General features: G+C 59.8%; 1 protein-coding gene across 2 annotated transcripts; it reads right to left on the reverse strand.

The window, feature by feature from the left end:
- Positions 1-1,546: 1,546 nt before the first annotated feature.
- On the reverse strand, positions 1,547-11,903 carry KAZALD1 (Kazal type serine peptidase inhibitor domain 1). 2 transcript variants are annotated; one of them, XM_025201219.1, is made up of 5 exons: positions 11,892-11,903; positions 10,855-11,433; positions 8,144-8,304; positions 3,742-3,889; positions 1,547-3,132 (listed from the first exon to the last, which is right to left on the reverse strand). In XM_025201219.1, exons 2-5 carry the CDS (start codon positions 11,339-11,341, stop codon positions 3,041-3,043), a joined length of 888 nt encoding a protein of 295 aa, XP_025057004.1. In that variant the 5' UTR covers positions 11,342-11,433; positions 11,892-11,903; the 3' UTR covers positions 1,547-3,040. The 2 variants fall into 2 exon arrangements, with proteins under 2 accessions (XP_025057004.1, XP_006021367.1); XM_006021305.2 differs by lacking the exon at positions 11,892-11,903 and adding an exon at positions 11,734-11,858.
- Positions 11,904-12,218: the final 315 nt, after the last annotated feature.

Raw genomic sequence — 12,218 nt, forward strand, 5'->3', positions numbered from 1 at the left:
CCCCCTCAGGGCTGGAAGATCCCCATGCAGCTTGGTTTTACTCAAATCTTATGGTTTTTAAGTGATTGTTTGGGGCCGGTGGGGTTGGTGGTGCAGAGAGAGGCCCCTCATGGCTGCTGGAAGGCAGGAGCTCGGGTCGTGCGAACGTGCAGCACCTTCATTTTACGTCTCACGCCAGCCCTGTCCAGGGCACGGATCTCAGCCCAGCTCCGAGGAGCAAACTGCCCCTGCATCCCAGTCGGAGGGACATAGCCGGGGTTGGGGGCACTGGGAGCCCTGGACTCATGTACCGGAGGGGGCTGTAGGTCAGGGCGGAGGTGCACCAGCTGAGCCCCGCAGTCAAGGGAGACTGGGGTTGGGATTGAGACTGTGGATCAGGAACGAGGAGCTGATTTCCAGCAGCGCAGGTCTCTGTTACAGCTGACCATCACCCGTGCTCTCATCCTCTCCTTTCCCCCGGCTCCAACTCCCCGTGAAACGTCTCTGCCAAGCTGTGAACATGGCATCACGCTTCCTCCGAAGCAGGCACGCTGCATTACCAGCTAGATCCCAGGGAGCACCCCGAGGCCTGTCATCCAAGGTCTTCCCACAAAATAAACCCCACTCTCTCCTCCCACCGTGGTTTCAGGCCCCTGGCAGACAGCAAACTCAGGCAGACATTGCCACATCGATCCCCTGAACTGTTCCAGGCATCTCCTTTTCTCGTTTCTCGCCTCCTCATTTTTGCTTTTTCCTTTTAACTGAAAACTGAGTTTCCAAAGACCAATTGAACCCCCCAGGGAAGGAAGCAGAGTGCCATGCCGCCCTGCACTGGCTCCATCTCACCTCTGGCCCGGCTCAGTGGATAAGAGAATGCATAACACATCGTCCAGATAGTTCGTCTGCAAGGATCACCCACGACTGCGGAGCATCGGTGACCCCTTTCTCTAATGCAGGCTCACCCCCAAATTGCCCGCCTGTTTCCCGAGCTCCTGGGATGTCTCCTTGACTCTGCTGAAAACCTCATTAGGCTGGAAGCAAGTCTGCAAAGACGTCCGGCTGCTGCAGTGAAAAGCAAAGCCAACCTCTCACAAGCAGGGAGGTCCGTCTCCGGCTTGCAAAGACCGCACCTTGCCATCGTGCGGTTCTCAAGGGCTCCAGACGTTCAATGCAGCCAGAGGTTTAGGACTTAACAAAGTCTGGCACCACTTCTCAGACACTTCTTCTTCATGGAGGTTGGATACTTCACCGCCAAGCCCCACAGTATTCACTGGGACATACACACGCGCCATCCTGACCCACGCGGAGGGATACAAACCCACGTGTGCTGCTCAAGCGGCATTCACTTCTGAACCCCTCCCGTCCCCTGCATGCCACACGCCGCCCTTCGCTTCCTATCCCACACGCCTCTGTACAGCTCCTGCACGGTCACTGCAGGAACCACTGCCGCCCTCGGCCCAGCACTGGGCACTGGGGCTGCTTCGAGGACAGTGCTGGAGGCTGGTCTGGATGCGTCCCGGGGTCCCCCTGCAAGGGAAGAAAACCCACACATACAAAGAAGGGGGGTGTGGAAAAATCCTTTAATACCCTGGGGAGGCTCACATCGTGGTGCTTCTGTACAATGTGGTGGCAGACCAGGAGAAGGGGATCTTACACCGCCAGCACCCTGTTAAAACTCAGCCCCCGGGGTCTCCGGGATTGGGATCGCAGTGGTGCAGTAGCTGGGGGAGCAGAGCTGGACACCAGGGCCAGGAGGGAGGAAATGTTTCTCCCATCCCATGAAAAAGCTCAAGGATTCGAAAAATCCCAAATCGGGCCAGAAAAGCAACATTTCTTTGCAGTCTAAAAATAATCAAAAACACTCAGGGTGGGTCCAGCCAAGGGCTCTGCTGCCAGCGCGACCTTTCTGAAAGTATAATTAGCTTAATTGGGAAATGCCAGCCCCTCTGTAGCTGGGCAGCAGGCGCTGTCCACGTGGAGGTGACTTCAGCCAAGCGCTTGACAACTGAGACGGTTTTTCCCCAAATGCTCCGGAGTTGAAGCCGCGCGGAAACCACGAGAAGCGTTGGGGTTTAGACAAATGCGTGTTTTCAGCATTAAAAATAACCTCCCAGCCCAGCTCAGCTGGAAACGCAGAAGCTGCTTGGCCCGGGGCATGTCAGTCCTTGCTGGTTAGCGGAGGGATTCTCAACCGGGGATGCCGTGAGGGCCGTGGAAGCGTGTCGCTCAGGGTCATCAGTCGCTGCGAGGTGTGCAAACCCCTCCACCGGATTCACCAGGTCAGCCCAGAGGTTGCAGACAGGAATCCAGAGAGTCACATCCCTCCTGCCCTCTGTGTCATGTCGGAGGTCTTTGCAACAGAAGAAAGGCTCTAGTGTTTTTCCGCAGCCAAGAAAGCAAAGAGCTGGCCTTATCTGAGTGGGCCTGGAGTCTACCAAGGGATGCCTGGAGTCTCAACAAGGTTGAGAACCACCAGGTTCCTCTGCTTTGCCAGATCCTGCATGCCGCTCCCATCTGATCAGCCCTCCCGGGCAGGTTTCCAGCAGGTCCTTCGCACAGCACTTCCGTGGTAGCGAGCCTCCCCTATGCTCACTTCCAGTTGTGCTGGCTGACGGAGGCTCTTCGTCTTGGGGATGTGGTTTCATGCTTCTCCCAAGTCATTTGTTCTTGGGGGTGGCCAAAAAGCACCGCTGGGCCTGGTCTCTCCATACCCGATTTGGGAGCGGGATGGGGAAGCAATGGCTTGGCCTCTCCGGACTCCCTGTGGATGTGCCTTGCACAGCTGAGACCCTGCCCGGGGTGTCCCTGATGCCTGGGCACCAGCTCCACCCAAGCCCCCAAATCAATAGCATTCCCCCCGCCCTCCTGTCGCCCCCTTCACCCAGCAAAGGGGTGCGTCGAAAAATGACCCCCCAGAAGGACCATGCAGAGAAGGAGTTTTGAGCCGGGGGGTCAGCTGGTGAGATCCCCCCATACTTCCCCACCGAGGTCCAGGGAAATGCTCCGGTGCAGGCAGCCTGGGCAGTGAGGAGGAGGCAAGCCCAGCACCCCCCGGGAGCCGCTAGTAATAGTCCTCCAGCTCCTCGCTGTCCACGTAATCCTCCGGCCCCGGGCGGGGGTTTGGCAGGAGCAGCCCCGTCATATTCAGCTGATCTGGAAGTGCAGCACAGACACCGCAGCCGATGGGCCCATCTCCTCTCCGCTGCATGGGACCAGCACCCTCTCCCTCCCACTTTGCTGCCTCCATCCCGCAGCTTGTGGGCAGGTGATCAAACACCTGCCCCGGGGAAGATCCAGGGGGTCTTGCAACTCCGGACCCAGACCACCACATGCCACCCACGGTGAGCTCTGGTCAAGGGGGTTAATTCGTGGATGCTATGAAATGGCATCAGCTCTTTCATCCTGGCGGGTCCCCAGGCCTGGTGTCAGGTGCTGCAGAGGGTGGTATAGGAACCCTGCCCCCCTCGCCCATAGGGACGATGCTCAAATTCCCTGCCTACCAGGGGGTCATTTGGGGCATCAGGGAGTTAAGCCGAAAAGCAGGAGGGTTGACTGGCTTTACCCCGTCTTCCTACGACTTGGCCAAAAGGCACCCCATACTCTCCAGAGCCTGGCATCGCCTCTTGCTAGTGGATAACAACCTAATACTGCTGCCAGCTAAAGCAGCTGCTCCCTTATTCCCATGTTGCGGACGCCCCACTGACTGCCCTGCCCCACAACCCCCCCCCAACAAGCCCCTTCAGCTGGGAAAGCTTCGCTTACCCGGCGTGAGCACCGTCAGGCTGGCGAGCGCCATCGCCTGCCCAACCTTGTTGCGGGCGAAGCAGCGGTAGGTGCCCTCGTCCGTCACCCGCACGGCTTGGATCTGGAGCCACGCGGTCACCTCGTACTTCTGGGGGCCGCCCCGAAACTGCAGGGAGATGCCGTGGGGTAACGTCAGCAGGGTGTTATGCTGAGCTGTAGGGCCCAGGCCCCTTTTGCATCGGAGCGACTGGAGGAAAACTCCCCCGGTGTCAGGACGGTCTCCTAAGGCTGCCGGAGCATGCACTGTGATGGTGCACCCAACTGGCGTTTTGGGTGCCATCCAACTTAGGGTTATATTGGGCAGTTTTCTCTATCGCCACCTCACTTCTCTCCAAAAGAAAACCCAGAATTTCTTTTCCTGAAACGCCAGCTGTGTGCAACGGGAGACCCCTATTCTGTGACTGCAGGAGTACCAAAGGTCCAAGTCCACCACAGGGACTGGAGGGACCCCTTGCCCCTTTTTTGCCATGCTTCTCCCAGATCCACCGTCTGCTCCCAGGAGCAGCTCGGTCTGGTCACAACGATGAGCACGGGAGAAAAGAGGGATAGTGAGGGCCAGTTTCAAGGGACCTGAGATGCACGGGCCAGGGATCACACCCAGTGCTAATAAGACAACCCTAGGAAACAACCATGGTCACAGGTCATGCCTCAGTTTCCCTGCTCCCTACTCAAGTGGCCAAGAGATGGTTATCCCAGAGAAATGGGCAAGAGTATGGACAGCTATACCTGGGCTGTATCAAACTCCCCTGCACAAAAGCAGAGGGGTGGGCGTCCAGGACTTGTCCCCAACCCTGAGGACAGGCTCCGAGGGGCCTGGGACCCCTCTCTTGGTCACGTTGCCTGCCTGCTGATATCCCAAGACACCGGTGTCTAGTTCAGAGAAGCTTGTTTGGACTTCTCTTGTACTTCTCCAGATAAAATAAAAGCCCCCAGAGTCAACCTTGGGGTAACACCAGGAGACAGCAGGAAGCTCCCCTGGGTACATGAGCCAAGCCCTGCTGCTGCCAGGCCCGGGACAGCGCTCTAAGGAAGCACAACCTCCCTTGGCGTGCACACAGGACCAGCGCTATCCCTGGTGCAACTCAGCAGGGCTCCCCCCACGGGGGCTTTTAGCTCGTGGGCATCACCCAAATGGGAACTGCTGCCCAAGCAGAGCCCCAGGCCAGGGGCAGGTCTGTGGGCAACAGCTACAAATCAGCTTCCCACCAACGATGCCCTCCGCATCGAGTTTCTGCTATGGGTATTCCCAGGCTTCTGGGCTTTGCTGGTTGCCCCCTGTCCCACACTTTCTGCTCCATGTCAGGGGGTTTTAAGCCTCCCCCAGAGGCACTGGGTACCCAGGCTGGGGTACCAATGCTCCTGCTGGCACCAACCCGGCAGGGTCCTGGCTGGAGGGTCTTGCCCCTGCACTCAGGCTCAAACCGATGCCACATTTGGGGTCAGGAAGAGATTTCCGTCCTGCTCAGATTGGTATGGATTTAGGGTGGCAGGGTTCGCCTTCCTCTCTAGCAGGTCTCCTGAGCATCCATTAACAACGTTTTAGAAAGGCAGGACCCTGGCCACTGCAGTGCCCCTGCTTTTCCTGCTGTGATGTCTTGGTGGTGGCAGGGCTGATGGGAGTTTTCCAAAGAGTTTACATGATGGCTTTGTCCGGGCTGGTTTGCACAGGGCTGATCCTGCTTCAGGCAGGGGTTGGACTAGACGGGACCCCGTGGCTCTGTGCTTCTGTGATTTTGCTACCAGCATCTGCAGGGGTCTAAGCAGCACGGCCGCTCCAGTTGTTGAAGGATAACAGCCTCCTACTGCTGGGGAAGCAGCTGGGACACACACACACACACACACACACACTTCCCTGGACACACACACACACACACACACACACACACACTTCCCTGGACTGATTTGGCAGACCTAGGAGATTAGGATACAAGAGGCTCCCTCTAGCGGCACGGTGAAGGCACTGGTACCAGCACGGTGAAGGCACTGGTACCAGCACCGAGGCCGGAGCGTCTGCAAGAGGCAGGTGAAGGGGGATAATATGATGCTGAGGGAGCAAAGGGGATCCAGAGAGCCATTCCCCAAAGCCAGCTCTTCCCTGCGTGGCCCTGTCAACGTCCCCGTACCCAAACCCTTGCAGCCGGCCGGGAAAGGAGCTGCTGGCAGCAAGCAGAAAAACAACCCAAATGCTTTTCAGATGTGGAGATCTCTAGCATTCACAAGGGACCGGGAAAGCCCTAGCCGGCTGCCTCGTGACGCCCGGTTCTCCCGCAGGACATGCAGTGGCTGCGCCGGGAAGGCCCCTCCGCAGACCCGCGCACCTGAGCTGCAGCCAGGAAACCGCACTGCCTGACGGTGGCCCGGGAACTGTCCCCGAGCCCACCCTGCAACACCAGCCCCCCACCCGTCTGCACGTGCTGCCAATGAGCCGGGGCCTCTGTGGCCAATATGAGCCTCGTTAAAAAAAAAAGCCGTTAGCCTTTTCTGCTGCTCGCTTGTACAATTTGGGCCAGGCAGGGGGAGAGGGGGGTGGGATGGAAAAGTGCATTTCCTTCAATCCCCATAGCTGCTTCCTCTTCTCCTTTCTCCTTATTTTGCAGCATCCTAGAGCCGTGGGGCTGGCAGGGACTGGGGAGGTCACGTCTCGTCCAACCCCTGCCTGAGGCAGGATCAGCCCTGTGCAAACCACCCAGACAAACCCATTGTCTAAGCTCTTAATGAGACGACCATCAACCCTGACACAATGCAAGAAATCACACCTGAACCTGCCACAGGGACGCAGGGGGACCGTGGTCTACACTACAGAACATCCCCGCCACAGACCACAGGCCTGAGCCCCCACTGTATTTTTTCCCCTAATAAAACCCCAGCTTGCTACCTCCACGTTATAGGGCTTCATTCATGCAACCACGAGCCTGCATGCAAGGGGGAAAAGGGCTAGAAAGATGCTCTCCCCTGACTTCAGACCCTGAGCATCTGCACGCCGCAGGCTAATGGCAAAGAAGGACAGGGACACCCATAGTTAACAGCACAACCATTTTTGTTGCCCTCCAATTTGCCCACATCCTTTCTGCAGTGAATGCAGTGCTCCAGGGATCCAGCTTGAACCTTGCTATGCCCAGTCCTTCTCAGTCCCTCTGGCCCACGGCTGCGCTTGAGCACACTTTGGCCCACGGTGCCTGCAGGCCAAGCGAGGAGCACTGAGATAGCCGACGTCCTACGTCCCAGCCGGGATTCAGGGGAACCACTTCAGCGGGAGTCAAGCCCATGCCCGGACCCCGTGCCCCTTCCCCCCAGAAAAAGCTCCTCTTTCTGGAGCTGAGTTGCATTGAACTCTGACCGCGCTTTCTCTCCCAAACCATAATTTCCCCCTGCAGCCTTCCTGCCGACCCCGCCGTCGGGCTTCTCCAGCCTGCAGCTTCCGAGTCATCATCTTTTAATAGATGGGTGCGACGCAGCCGCCTGCCCGCCTGTCTCCTGGGGCTGTCGAGGTGGCACTTAGGGCAGGATCTCAGCCAGCTGCGAACCCTCCCTGGATGTCAGACACACAGGAGCTGCTTGAGGGTGCAGCTGGACGGACCGCGGTGTCTACAGACCCTCCCACCCGCCTGCAGATTTTATTCTTCAGCTAAAAACACTAACTCAGGTGTAGAAATAGCTGTCAGCCAAGTGCTGGATGCATTCTCCAGGCCCTCAAAGAGACTTGATTTGGTTTTACAAACCTGATTAGGAAATGTTCACTTAAGTGGGTGTGACGTGCATTCATGTTCTTTTCCTAATGCGCATTAAATTTAGTACTTCCAATGTGAGGTGCTAAATAAATGCACATTAGGCAGCCTTAATGCACAGTATTGAAAACACATGTTTTTTAAGTGATGCTTAATGCTCAGTAGCCTATTTTACTGTGCATTCACACAATTGCAAAATTGTATTTTTTATGTGACACTTTAATGCGCAGTAAAATAGGCTACTGCGCATTAAAGAGCGTGTGTAGACATGCCCAGTGTTTGATAACAGGGCCGAATGAAACAGCAGCTTTGGACTATTATTGCCCTAGTGCACTGTGTTTTTTATGCTTCATATATAACAGGGTAAATAAATGTGCATTTCTATAACACTGTATTTGTGTTTGCTTCTTTCTTGAACAGAGTGTTATAGCCCTAAGCAGGCCCCTGGCATCTGAGGAAAGCTTCTAGTTTGTTTTTTAACTGAAGAAAAAATAGGTCATGTTATATGGGATGACACAGCTCATCGCCTGCACCCTGCCTTTATAAGGGCCTGGGTCCGGCCCTTGCCTCCGAGACGCTAAGAGTCGAGGCGTTCTTTGAGGACCGCGCGCCCCACCGCCCCCGCAGCCCCTCACCTGGACGGAGATGTGGGGGTCATCTCCCGGGAGCAGCATCTCCGCACCGTCTTTCCTCCACTCGATGGACGCTATGGGGTAGGCGAAGACCTCGCAGCCGAAGATGACGTCCTGCCCGGTGACGTTCCAGATGTCGTAGGGAGGGGACAGGATCTGGGGCTCTGCGGGGGGACGGGGGAGAGGGGAGAAGTGGTCAGGAGCCAGCCCAACCCTCACGGGCCCTGTGACCCCCGTGGCCAGGAGCTCACGGGCTCTATCCCACCATGGTTGGGTCCCATGCCCACCTGGCAATCTTGCTAGGTGCCCCCCACGCCCCTCCCCAATTGCACCCTGCAGCCATGGGACTCTCACGGCCACGCAGTGCTTACAGGCTCCTCTGCCCCCATCCATGCATCCCAGGACCCAGAGCCCTCTGGCATGGACCGGGCAGGAAAGCACATCTCCAGGGGTCTTTCCTGGCCTCCCGTGACACTGCAGGGACCCAGGGCTGTGTCGGGGACAGGCTAAGACTGGCGGCACAGCACCAGGAGCAGGGGAGCCAGCGGGGCCGATTAGCAGCTGCCAGGAGCGGGCACGTCCCCCCAGCAGCCGGCAGGCCATCCCAAGGAGGCACTTGATTTGAACAGCCGTGGAGCCCGCGACAGGAGGCGAGAGCCGGTGCCTGGGGCCCCGGGATCCAGCAAAACAGCTGGGCTGGGTTGTTAACACTGCGTCAAGGCAGTGACAGGCCCAGGGGGGCAAGGGGCGGCATGGTGGGGGCTGCCACGTCTGGCAGCTGGCACAGGGCATGGAGGGAGGTGCAGCGGGGACCTGGGAGGGTCTGGCAAAGACCAGGCCTGGTTCAGGCCCTTGCCACCCTCAGTGGCCAGGAGAACAGCGTTTGTCCCTCTTCTTTCCCATCTTTGCAAACTCCCCCCGACTTGATCTCCAAACTCGGGTACCCCAATCCTTCATCCTTTCCTTCATGCTTGTTCCCCACCTTCCCCAGGGCCCCTGATTCAGCCGTCTGATGCACCAGCGCATGTCCAACGGGAGGCAAAGGAGCTAGCACCATCGGGCACGGCAGCTGCTGACATTAGGTTCCAGAGTCAACGCTGCGGCATCAAAAGTGGCCAGAGCCCTCTGCTTCTCCAGGGCATTGAGCCAAGCAGCTCAGCGGAGGTTTCCTCCCCAAGAAGAAGAAGGTCAAACTTCCATGGGGTTTTTAATGCAAGCAAACTGTGCAGCAAATACTGGAATGGGAGGGAAGCGAAGCTCCCCCAGGCTGCAGCATGGACCGGGAGCCGGGATTCCCCCTAGAAACAGGGAGGCTTGTCCTTCCCGAGCGGGTCTAGGCCCTTTGCTACGGGTGCAACAAGCAGGCCTGGCTTGGCCCGACCCCGCAGCTCCTCGCTGGCTTCCAAGCGAGGTCTGTGCTGGGTAGAGCCAGCTCCGGACCATTTGGCTTCCTCCAAAACCTGCCCCAAGAGCAGAGCAGGATGAAACCCTAAGGAAGCCGCACAGCTGGATGGAGCTGAGCCACGTTCTTCCCCGGCTGGAGGAGGGGGAAGAGCTGGAGGGGACGACGCGGAGCCGGGGCTGTTTGCAAAGATGAGCAGGGGGAAAGCTATCAGCTCTGCCTGCAACGAAGCTGTCTGGAGGCCAAGACGGCACTGGGAGCCCCGCACACAGCGTCCAGCTGCTTCCCGGCTCGTGCTGTCCTGGCTCCCCTGGGCAGGGCTTGTGGCATTATAGCCAAGCAGCAGGGACCTGGGACAGGGCTTCAACTCTGCCAGGGCCTTCTCGGGGGTCCCGGCCTGGGCAAGTCACCTCTCCAGGTGGGCTCCTCCACTTGCCTGTGCCTGCCTTGTCTGCTAGGGTTGGCACCTCCTCGGCGGGGGCAGGACAGCCTCTCCGGGTGTGTGCAAGGGGGCACATGCACGTGTGCGTGTGTACGTACTCAGAGCCTCACACAATGCAACTTGTGGGTGCTACTGAAGTACAGTTCATGCCTCTTGCGGCCCCTCCATGAAGGACATGGACCAATGTCTTGAAGTTGCAGCAAAGCAGGTTTAGATGGAGATCAGGAAACATTTCTGCATTGCGAGAGCAGAGGCGCTAGTGCTGCTGCAGCGCAGGCTGGGGATGGGGCTGGGCTGCGCCAATGCTCCTGCTGGCACCCACCCCGCAGGGTCCCGGCTGGAGGGTCTTGCCCCTGCACTCAGGCACTGGGGCAGGAAGGGATTTCCCCCCTGCTCACACTGGGTTGCACTGGGGGGGGGTTGCCTTCCTCTGCTGCAGGGGCACGGTCTGGCCTGGGGTCTCTCCACACCCCCCACCCCCGGCAGCAGCAGGATGTTGGTGCCCGCGGCCCCCCTGTATCCTGGGGGCAGGGGTGATGCGTGGGGCTGCGTCGGGCAGGGGTGATGCCTGGGGCGGTGGCGTGTGGCTCTGAGGTCCGACACGGGGTTTGTCTGGGCTGGTTTGAACAGGGCTGATCCTGCCTTGGGCTGGATGTGACCCCGCAGCTCCCCGCCCGCCCCACGGCGCTGGGATTTCATGCAGCAGCTCAAGCAGAAGATGCTGCATCGGGGGCAGAGCCACTCTCCGGCTTACGGAGCAGATCCACTTTGTGGACCCCAGGCTCTGCCTCCCGTAAGCCCAGGAGCCCCTGCAGCTACAGACAGCCCCGCATTCGGGGCTCACGAGGGCAGGGTCAGGCCCGACTCTACCTGCTTCGCAGGGCCCCTCGTGGGCCACGGAGAGGTTGGCCTGGGGCTGGGCCCGCGCCGCCTCCTGGAACCGGCAGATCTGGGCGTAGGTCTTGCCGTCGGAGCCGCACAGGGCCTGGGCGGAGAGGCAGGTGCACTGGGGTCCGGGCACCTCTCCGCGCCGCAGGTCCCCGGCGTCCAGCCGGCACTCCAGGTGGTCCCCGCAGCGCCCGTAGAAGTGGTTGGTGTTGTCCAGGTCGCAGATCTGCCCCTCCAGGTTGGCACACTCCCAACAGCAGTCGCAGGCGTCCCGGACCAGCCCGGCCAGGCAGCCACGCGGTGCCGGGCAGTCCTCGGGGCGGCAGGCCATGCAGCCCTCCCCTTCCTCCAGCAACCGCTGCCAGCCCCGCTGCAGGTAGCAGGGCATGCTGGGCAGTGCCAGGGTCCCGGGCAGGGACAGCAAGAGGAAGAGGAGCAGCAAGCAGGCCCGGTGGGCGGCTCCGGACATGGTCACCAGCTCTGGGGGTCTCCGAGCGCGGGCGCCACCATAACCAGACCTCCTGGCCGCCGTGGCCGCCTGGCCCTCCGAGCTGGATGGAGCTGCAAGGGAGAAAGAGCTGCATTACTGGGCCGGGTTTTGGAGGCCCCCCTTTCCGCTCCATATGCCGGGGGACATTAAGCCAAGCTGAAAGGCTCTGCTCCCCTGTGCAGGTTTCCCAGACACCGGCGCGGCTGAGCACGGGAGCAGCTTGGTGCATGAATGAAGAGGGGTCCTCCCGGCCGGTCCAGCTGCAATGGGATGGGCGGACAGCAGAGGGTCTCCCCCCACCCCTGGGGCATCCCGCCCCCTGCCCGGCTCTGCCAGCACGGTGCAAAGGCCAACAAGGGACCCAGGTTTACCCAAAGGCTGGGGACAGAGCCCAGGTGTCCTCACGCCCAGCCCCTTAGCTCTGACCGCTCGGGCACACTCCCCTCCCTGCCTGGGGGGCAGGACCCCGGGGGTCCGGGCCTCTGCTGCTCCGGCCCCCCAGCCCCCGGGAGCGCAGCGCAGCGCCTACCTCGGTGCGGCTCCGGCGATGCCTCTTGCAGCGGGTCGGCCCGGGGCGGGAGCGCTGATGTCAGCGTGAAATGTGACTCCTCCGCCCCTGCCCTCCCCTTGGCCGGCCCCAGCCAGCTGCACCGGGGGACTGGGGCAAGAGGGGGCAGCTGGCACCGGGGGCAGCCCCTGCAGGGGAGGCTTTGCAGGGATGGGAGGGAAAGAAGCCGGGAGTGGTCTGGGGCAATCCCTTGGGAGGAGGGGACGAGCTGATGATGAGGGCAATGCACCCAGGAGGCTTGGTACCCCGAGCTGGCCGGGGCATAGCCACCCCAGAGAGAGGAGGCCG

The sequence above is a fragment of the Alligator sinensis genome, unplaced genomic scaffold, assembly GCF_000455745.1.
Source record: "Alligator sinensis unplaced genomic scaffold, ASM45574v1 scaffold61_1, whole genome shotgun sequence".
Lineage (NCBI taxonomy): Eukaryota > Metazoa > Chordata > Crocodylia > Alligatoridae > Alligator > Alligator sinensis.